This window comes from Cydia amplana, chromosome 19 (genome assembly GCF_948474715.1).
Source record: "Cydia amplana chromosome 19, ilCydAmpl1.1, whole genome shotgun sequence".
NCBI classification, from domain to species: domain Eukaryota; kingdom Metazoa; phylum Arthropoda; class Insecta; order Lepidoptera; family Tortricidae; genus Cydia; species Cydia amplana.
Genome location: NC_086087.1, coordinates 14,997,970 through 15,007,834, shown reverse-complemented (window position 1 = coordinate 15,007,834; position 9,865 = coordinate 14,997,970). Strand labels below are relative to the sequence as shown.

At 36.8% G+C, this 9,865-nt stretch overlaps 1 protein-coding gene across 2 annotated transcripts; it reads right to left on the bottom strand.

Annotated features, from left to right (window-relative positions):
* Positions 1-574: 574 nt before the first annotated feature.
* LOC134656753 (uncharacterized protein K02A2.6-like) lies at positions 575-4,653 on the bottom strand. Of its 2 annotated transcripts, none has more exons than XM_063512272.1 (2): positions 3,781-4,653; positions 575-3,352 (listed from the first exon to the last, which is right to left on the bottom strand). In XM_063512272.1, the coding sequence occupies exon 2, from the start codon at positions 3,269-3,271 to the stop codon at positions 620-622; it is 2,652 nt and encodes an 883-aa protein (XP_063368342.1). In that variant the 5' UTR covers positions 3,272-3,352; positions 3,781-4,653; the 3' UTR covers positions 575-619. Both variants share the same exon structure in this region, with proteins under 2 accessions (XP_063368342.1, XP_063368343.1).
* Between the last annotated feature and the right edge of the window lie 5,212 nt (positions 4,654-9,865).

The following is a 9,865-nucleotide window of genomic DNA, read 5'->3' as shown; positions in this document are numbered from 1 at the left end:
ACACATTCACTGCCAGCGAATCTCTGTTCATAGCTATTTTTCGCTACATACGGGTTTTCCCATGTTTGCGTAGCTCGCACTGGCAACTAAAGGATGGATCTTGGGACAATGGAAGACCAAAACGAAAATTAATTTTGAATAATTAGTAAAAATTAGTTTTAACCAATGTACGACAACAGTTATGAAAAATCACTAAAGAGTTTCGGAAAACTAGTTTTAACTAGTGAAAACGCGTGTTACCAAGGCAATACAGAAAACTAGTTTAACTAGGGAAAACGCGTTTTCACTATAAAACGGTTTTTTATGGTATTATCATAAATAACGTTAAAATACCAAGAACATAAAAACTAACTCAGGTCTAATTTACAACATGAATGTACAACGTAGACGATTCGCAGGCTAACGAAGGCTTCCAAGCAGGTGGCACTCGAGAGGACAGAATTGGCTTACATGGACTGTTTGTTAATTTAGAGATTCGTAAATTACAAGACAACATTATTGGAAGCCATCTTTATTCGTCTAGTTCCAAATATGAAAAACCCACCATAAACTCAAACCATAAACTATTACCATAACGTAACATTCCTCTCCTTAATAAAATTATAACTAACAACTATAACTAAGATTCAATTAGTCTCGACGGAGCCTTGACTATTCGTCCAGACCTCGTCTTATACAAGTCAAAATTTGGTTCCGGAGTATCATTGATTCCAGTATTGCTTTGACTCACTTCACTTGTATCAATGAGCTCCTGATCATCACTTTCTTCTGCTTCATAAAAGGATTCACAGTCGCTATCATTACTATCATAGTTTATAACATAAGAGTTAGGATTAACAGACTCATTTTCAGTACAATTAGTTGACTCATATTCATTTATGTTACGCAAATGTTGTCTGTTTCTCCTATATTGGCGACCTTGTTCATCCTTTACAATGTAGGAACGAGGGAAGTCAGCCTTATTTACAACACTTCCTTTTTGCCAGCGATCATCAGACATCTTTTTCTTAAACATGATACCCTGACCTATCTCTAATTGTCTTAGAGGCCTAGCAGTTTTATTGTAGTGGTTTTCTACCTTATGTTGCAACTCTTTATCTAAGAAATAGTTTCTAGTATATATTTTAGGCTTTAAATAATTTGCAGACACAGGACAACGGTTATTTAAGTTTCGATTGAACAAAAGGTTAGCTGGAGAAGGGCTATTTTCCTTGGGACTATTTCTGAAATTTAATAACGCTATATAAGGGTCTGTGTTATCCTCTTTACATTTTTTAAATATGGATTTGACAATTTTGACAGAAGATTCCGCTAACCCGTTCGACTTTGGGTAGTCAGGAGACGAAGTAATATGCTTAAATCCATATGCATCCGCAAATTCTTTAAACTCTTTACAGGAATACTGTGGACCATTGTCACTTATAATCTCTAAAGGACAACCATGTCTAGCTATCATAGACTTAATATGATTGATGATGGTTCCTGAAGACAAGTCATTTAATCGAGCAACTTCAAAAAATTTACTGTAATAGTCTACAACAACCAGATAGTATTGTTTATTAAATTCAAAAAGATCAGTGCCTAACTTTAGCCATGGTAGTCTAGGTATGTCATGAAATTGAATTGGTTCTTTAGTATTGTTTTTCCTAAATAAGGCACATGTTTGACAGTTGTTGCAGAGTTCTTTAATTTGACTTGTCAATCCAGGCCAAAATAGAACGTTTTTAGCTCTACGAAGACATGTATTTAATCCTAAGTGACCTTCATGAATAATTTCTAACATCATTTTTTGTAATGCTACTGGTATCACAATAAGATTATTTCTTAAAATTATTTGGTCGACTAGGGACAATTCATTGCGAAAATTCCAGAAAGGTTTTACTAATTCATTTAGATTGTTCTTAGAATTTGGCCAACCATTATGAATATAATCTTTTAAACAGGACAATGTGGCATCCTCGTTCGTTTTCATGGCAATGAGTTGTCGCTTGTCACTTGAAATAGGCAACGAATCTATCATGACCTCAACATGACAAATAATTTCTTTGTTAAACTCTTCATCAAATTCCTTTGTCTCATCATTCTTGACAACTAGGAAAGAGCGACTGAGAAAATCTGATATATACATTTGTTTTCCAGGTACATACTTAACAGTAATGTCATACCCTTGTATTTTAAGCATCATTCTTTGTAGTCTTGCAGGTACTAAAGACAGGGGTTTTTTAAATAAAATTTCTAATGCCGAATGATCAGTTTCAACTAGGGTATGTTTTCCTAAAATATACTTATGGAATTTGATGCATCCAAATACAATAGCAAACATCTCGCGTTCAACCTGGGCATAACCTTTCTGACATTCAGTTAGCGCCTTAGAAGCATATGCAATAGGCTGTCTGTCTTGTAAAAGACAAGCGCCTACTCCTTCCGAGCTGCAATCTACCGAAACGACTACATCTTTATTGCTGTCAAATAATTTAAGCGTGGGAGCGTTCGTTAATGCCTCCTTAAGTTTATTAAAAGCATTTTCATGAGAAGGAAGCCATTGAAATAATATGTCTTTTTTAAGAAGCTCGCGCAACGGGCTTGTAATAGTCGAGTAATTGTTGATAAATTTTGACAGGTAATTTGTCATTCCTAGAAATCGTTCAAGTTCTTTCTTATCATGAATGCATTTTAATTCGGAAATGGCCATTACTTTAATTGGATCAGGTTTAACCCCTTGGTCACTTACAATCATGCCAAGAAATGAAATTTCTTTACGCAGAACTTGGGACTTCTCCCTATTGAATTTGACATTACATTCTTGAGCTCTTTTCAATACATTTAGTAACACTTTATTATGTTCTTCCACGGTGCTGGCATAAATTATTAAATCATCGACATAAAATTGTACATTATCAATATCACTAAAAGTCTCTTCCATGCGTTCCTGAAATGCTTCTGTTGACACAGAAAGTCCAAATGGCAATCGTTTATAGGAGTAGTTACCAAATGGAGTAGAAAACGTGCATAACTTTGAACTTTCTGAGTCAAGCTGTACTGTCCAAAACCCACTGCTACAGTCAAATTTAGAAAAATACTTAGAGCCTGATAACTTATCTAGTATGTCATCAACCGTTGGCAATTGCTTGTGTTTTCTGATAATGAATTTATTTAAGTACCGAGGGTCAATACATACGCGTATTTTATTGTTTTTCTTTTTGGTTACAACAGTTGAGTTGACCCACTCCATCGGATCCTCATTTTTGGTGATTATTTGCTGTCTCACCATATTGTCCAACTCGTCCTTAAGGCTCTGTCTTAGTGCTATAGGGACCCGACGAGGTGGATCGGCTCTGGGAATTGCATTTTCCTGTAAAACAATTTTATAGGGTTTTTTAAAACAGCCTATACCATTGAACAAATTAGTATACTCTGCCATGATTTTATTTGTGTCAGAGTTATTTGAGACATTTATAGTATGAACCATGTTTCTGGTAACTAATTTTAGTTTCATGCAAGATCTTAGGCCTAAAATTGTCATACAATCTGTGCTCACAATAACAAATTCAATGTTATCACACTTTCCATTCTTGAGGTAGGATTTAATGGTGCACACACCTTTGACAGGTATGCACTTATCATGAAGTGTCACTAATTTAATGCGCTTAGTAACTATAAATCTCTCATCAAGGTTCAATGACTTATAAGTAGCTAAGGACATGCAGTTTACCTGAGCACCAGTGTCTAGTTTGACGTTTATAGACTTATTATTTATAATCATAGACTCAATCCACTCACATTCGCATTCACACTCACTGTTGATACAGCCAACGAAGAAGGACTCCTCGCTGTCGTCTTCAACCTGCTTCTCTGTTATGGCTGCAACCTGTTTGTTTCTGCAAACCTTCGCAAAATGATTAGGAATACCACACTTCTGGCACTTGCAACCTATAGCTGGGCATTGATGCGTGCGATCCCAGTTATTTCCGCAGCGATAGCATTTTCTTGTCTTGACGCTTCTTGTTCTTGAAGTATTGACATTGTTGACGTTATGTACTGGCACAGTGCTGACGTTGAGCACGGAGGTCGCAGCTATCTCATTCGTTAGTTCCGTAACTTGTTTTTGAGACAATTCCGCAGCTCTGCACATGGTGATGGTCTTCTGCAGAGTCAGATCCTCCGTGCGCAGAAGCCTCTCCTTCATAGCGGTATTAGCTAGACCTATGACGATAACGTCTCTCACGAGTTCCTCTCTCTTGTCACTGAAGTTGCATGTCATACTTCTGTTCTGAAGGTCAGTAAGGAAATCGTCGAAGGACTCTGTAGGTCCTTGTGCCCTTGTAAAAAATTTATGGCGTTGCATCGTGATGTTAACTTTTGGAATGAAATATGCATTAAATTTCTTTAGGACTTCTTCAAAGGTTTGCTTTGGCTCTAAATTAAACGAATTGTATATTTCTACACCCTTGTCACCCATGTTATGGAGCAGCAGAGCTATTTTACGGTCATCGGAAACTGCTTCAAGGTCCTCGGCAAGAAGAAATATTTTAAATTTTTGGACCCACAATTTCCAATTCTCTTCCATAGAATCCGTGAATTCTAATGGTCGTACGTAAGAGTAGGCATATCCTTGCTTGTTTTGTGGACATTGTAATGCCGGCGAATTTGCCGGATTTGACTCACCCATTTTCGTATTTCACATGTATTATTTTATACTTCTGACACCATGTTTGTTAATTTAGAGATTCGTAAATTACAAGACAACATTATTGGAAGCCATCTTTATTCGTCTAGTTCCAAATATGAAAAACCCACCATAAACTCAAACCATAAACTATTACCATAACGAGAGGACAGAATTGGCTTACATGGACCTACGCAAGGTAATAATGTTGACCACAGTTAATCAGTTAATAGCAGTTTATATGGCTGCTACATAATGAAAGACATTAAAATACAAGTACGGGGTTAATAAACGAGCTAATTAGTTTCATAAAAATATCACGCGAGTGTCACGAAACATCACAGAAATCAAATATTTTATTTACTTACATAAGTTTTTAGTATTATAAATACATATTAAAGGATAATCTTACACAAATCGACCAAAAGGCCAATTCAAACTTACATTTTGATCTCAAATTGATGTAATTTTGTCATCATTCCCATGCGTCTTGCTCGCGTCACAAGTGCTATTAAAATGCACACAAGTGATAACAAAATTATATCAAGATATAATCAAAATGTATATTTGAATTGACTTCTTGTTTGTTCCACAGTAAGCTCAAGCTGTCGTGAAAAGCAAAAATAGCTGTGAAAAGAATCTGAAAACATCAGTCGTCAACTAATACTTAAAACTTTCCATGTGAGCCAACGTTAACTCTTTATAGAGCACGCACGACATTAAGGGCAGCCCTATTGTTTGAGACATTGTCACCGTACTTATGATCTCAGCTACCAACTTACCCATACCACCCATTCACACTACATTCAACCTTATTAATCGCACCATAAAGCGTACGCAAATCACTAGCTAACATTGTTAAAACAAAGTTGCGTTTACTTCCGAGTCAAAAGAATTTGAACTTTATTTAAAAAACAATAAGTTCTAAGTGAAATGTTTGTGGTGAATTGGCGTTTTAACAATAGGGTTGTCAGTAGAGACTGACAAATGACGTCTAGAGTGATGTTAGTACAGTCAGCGAGAAATGTAGATTATTTTTTTATGTAAGATGACATGATGGAGTGGGTAAAGTGAAGTTTATTAGTTTGGAGAAGCAGAGTGGGTTATTTATCAGAGAAAGTGTTAGTGATGAAAGATATTTTTGAATAGATAATAATTCATACATATGTTCTGTTAGACTATGTAATAATATTATTGTTTCTCCCTAATGCATGTAAATTTTTTGCATCATACGTATCGCCTATATAGTGTAATGATACCTATTTAACCCGGAGCGGTGCGATTAACTGCTACAATGATGGTGTAAAATACATATGTTTTTATTTATTTACTTATATGAGCCTAGAGTGTCCCACTGCTGGGCAAAGGCCTCTCGCCCTTTCCACGTATCCCGGTCTTGACCCGTCTCCTACCAGCTCCTACCAAAGGGGTCAAGGTCATCTCGCCAACGCCGTCGAGGTTTGCCGCGTTTGATATGGGAATGGGACACAATAGGTTGTTATTTTAGCCCACAAGTCATCCGGCATACGGCAACCGTGTCCCGCCCAGTCCCACTTATATAATACGTTACGTGAGATAAAACAATATTATTTACTACTAAACATGATTGACTGGTAGAAAATGCTTTCCGGCATTAGATCCGCCATTGGTACAAATAAACATGAGACACAGTCAAAAAATGCACATATCACTTTATGGTGAATAAATAGAGTCCGATAAAAATTTAATAGTATTTTTTTGTGGATTCAGCTTTTAGATTTTTTTTTAATGGTGAAGCCATTTTATTCAGTTAATGTTTATGCTCGCGACATCTACAGGCTGACAGAACTACTAGTCTAAGGGCTGGACCACAGTTAACAGACTGATCAACGTCAGGCAGCAGAGATCTATGATACTTCCCATACAATAAAATTTAAAGAACGGTTTAACGGTTACAGACGGTTTGGTGCAACCGACCCTTAGGGCTCATTTAGACGGTGTGAGAACTTGAATGCGAGTTTCACTCCATTGCGTCATTTGATCGGTCAGCTGAATTGATGTAACCTCAATGGTCCGCAATGTAACTAAAATCGCATGCAAGTTCGCGCGCCGTCTAATTTAGCCCTTATTCTCTAAGTTAGTATTCTTATTTCCTCTAAACCCGGATTAAATATTAAAGGTTGGTTCGTTCTTTGAAGAACAAAGTCTGGAGCGTTAATTATTAAACTTTAGAACAAGCGTAGGCAGTTGCTTAACAAAGACGTTCAATTTAATTAGTTAAGTCGGCATGTTCGGCATAATTATAATGCATTTTCACTAATTAGGTACCGGTAATAGGGATGTTTCCTGTTAAATAAATTATTTCACACCGCACGAAATAAAGCTCCAAATAATGATTAGAAAACATAGAAAGCAGTTATTTTTGAAGCGATTTATCACTCGCTACATAGTATAAAACAAAGTCGTTTCCCGCTGTCTGTCTGTCCCTATGCATGCTTAAATCTTTAAAACTACAACGGATTTTGATGCGGTTTTTAGGGTTCCGTAGCCAAATGGCAAAAAACGGAACCCTTATAGATTCGTCATGTCTGTCTGTCTGTCTGTCCGTCTGTCTGTCCGTCCGTATGTCACAGCCACTTTTCTCCGAAACTATAAGAACTATACTGTTGAAACTTGGTAAGTAGATGTATTCTGTGAACCGCATTAAGATTTTCACACAAAAATAGAAAAAAAAACAATAAATTTTTGGGGTTCCCCATACTTCGAACTGAAACTCAAAAAAAATTTTTTCATCAAACCCATACGTGTGGGGTATCTATGGATAGGTCTTCAAAAATGATATTGAGGTTTCTAATATCATTTTTTTCTAAACTGAATAGTTTGCGCGAGAGACACTTCCAAAGTGGTAAAATGTGTCCCCCCCCCCTGTAACTTCTAAAATAAGAGAATGATAAAACTAAAAAAAATATATGATGTACATTACCATGTAAACTTCCACCGAAAATTGGTTTGAACGAGATCTAGTAAGTAGTTTTTTTTGAATACGCCATAAATCGCCTAAATACGGAACCCTTCATGGGCGAGTCCGACTCGCACTTGGCCGCTTTTTAATAGATAGAGTGATTCAAGAGGAATGTTTGTGTATAATTTGTTAACCCGTGCGAAGCCGGGGCGGGTCGCTAGTATTCAATAAAGCTAGTAATAAATTGGATAGCACTAAAAAAAGTACCTACTTTTTTTATAAGTTGACTTGACCGTGACGTCACTTGTGTAGTTTTCATAATTATAAATTCCATAGTGGCTAATCGTTTTGACAGGTCCTTAAAAACTGATTTGACTAGGAATACACTACAACACTACTGTTAGGTACACAGACATTACAAAGATATTATAAGCCATGGCTTTGGTCATGACCAAGCTTAACCACTGCGGGCAGAAAATCCCACATTTCTGGCTCATTAAAACATAACAATCCACTAGCAACCAAAATAAAGCTAGAAATCGCACTTAAGTAAATAAAGAAATAAATAATATAAATAAATATTATAGGACATTTTTACACAAATTGACCAAGCCCCACGGTAAGCTCAAGAAAGCTTATTGTGTTGTGGGTACTCAGACAACGATGTATATAATACATTACTTAAATACAGTAATAGAAAACAACCATGACCCAGGAACAAATATCTGTGCTCATCACACAAATAAATGCCCTTACCGGGATTCGAACCCAGGACCGCGACTTCACAGGCAGGGTCACTACCTACTAGACCAGACCGGTCGTCTAGTACATTCGTCAGAATCTTTAATTTACCGCACTAGTTGCGTAATAAACCATCACAACCACAACCACTGCCGTAACAGATTTACTAACACTTTTGATTAGTGTCCTCCAACGAAATTCATGACAGTATCCATATTGCTGAATCACATGCATTCTATCCTTTACACCATAGAGTCTAATATCGAATGGCACATGGTCAGTTGTCGAGTTTCTGTGAATCTAATTTGAGTTGTATATCTAAGTGGTTAGGACGCAGTGTTGATTGGCTGCGGTGTTGGCTGCAATCCAGCTGAATCGGCGGTGTCATAGTGAAAAATGAAAAGTACCGTTGTCTACCATAGGAATAGGCCATTGTTAAAAAAGATTATTCAAATGGACTCTAACCATGCTCTAACGAATAAACCGGGCAGTAAAAACGGGGTATTTAACAAGATGGGGTAAAAATATTATGTTAAAGAGACTTTAGAGACAAAACCTAGGTACATAGGTCATAAGACCACTGTCATAGGTCACCGTGTCGCCGAAATAGCTAAATTTTTTAGCTTGTAAGATTTTTATTATTGTATGTATGTTACTTTGTAAGGTATGTATCTATGGGCCTTAGTTGCCTGATAATAAATGATATTTGATTTGATTTGATAAGATAAGATTCCCAGAAAACATAAAAATTAGACAATTAGACTAAAAATAACTATACAAATTAAATTTGTTCTTTCTATAAGTAAAATATAGTCTCCATTACACATTAATGCCCATTTTTTTACACATTTCTTCGGGTAATTTAAAAGTTTAAAAAAGTTTGATAAAGAGAGGTAGAAAACAATATCAGTATTTCCTTGTCTTACCTACTGTTCTTACATAAGTATGTCCCACTCTCGCGGAGGCACTTATTATCTCGTCGGCGTCCATTTGTTCTCGCCATGTATAGAATGTGAATGGTTGCATGTTCTATGTAAGCGACACACGCTGCAACACCTTTCTAAAGGTGTTCTATGTAAGGGACACACGCTGCAACACCTTTGTAAAGGTGTTCTACGTAAGGGACACACGCTGCAACACCTTTGTAAAGGTGTTCTACGTAAGGGACACACGCCGCAACACCTTTATAAAGGTGTTCTACGTAAGGGACACACGCTGCAACACCTTTGTAAAGGTGTTCTACGTAAGGGACACACGCTGCAACACCATTGTAAAGGTGTTCTATGGAAGGGACACACGCTGCAACACCGTTGTAAAGGTGTTCTATGTAAGGGACACACACTGCAACACCATTGTAAAGGTGTTCTACGTAAGGGACACACGCTGTTCTTGGTAAGAGACAAATAGTGTAGCACGGATTTGCAAAGGTAGGTTCTTGGTATGGGATAAATGCTGTTGTAACATTCCGGTAAATCATCTCGCTTGCACTAAATATGTCAGTAAGAGCGAGATAAATA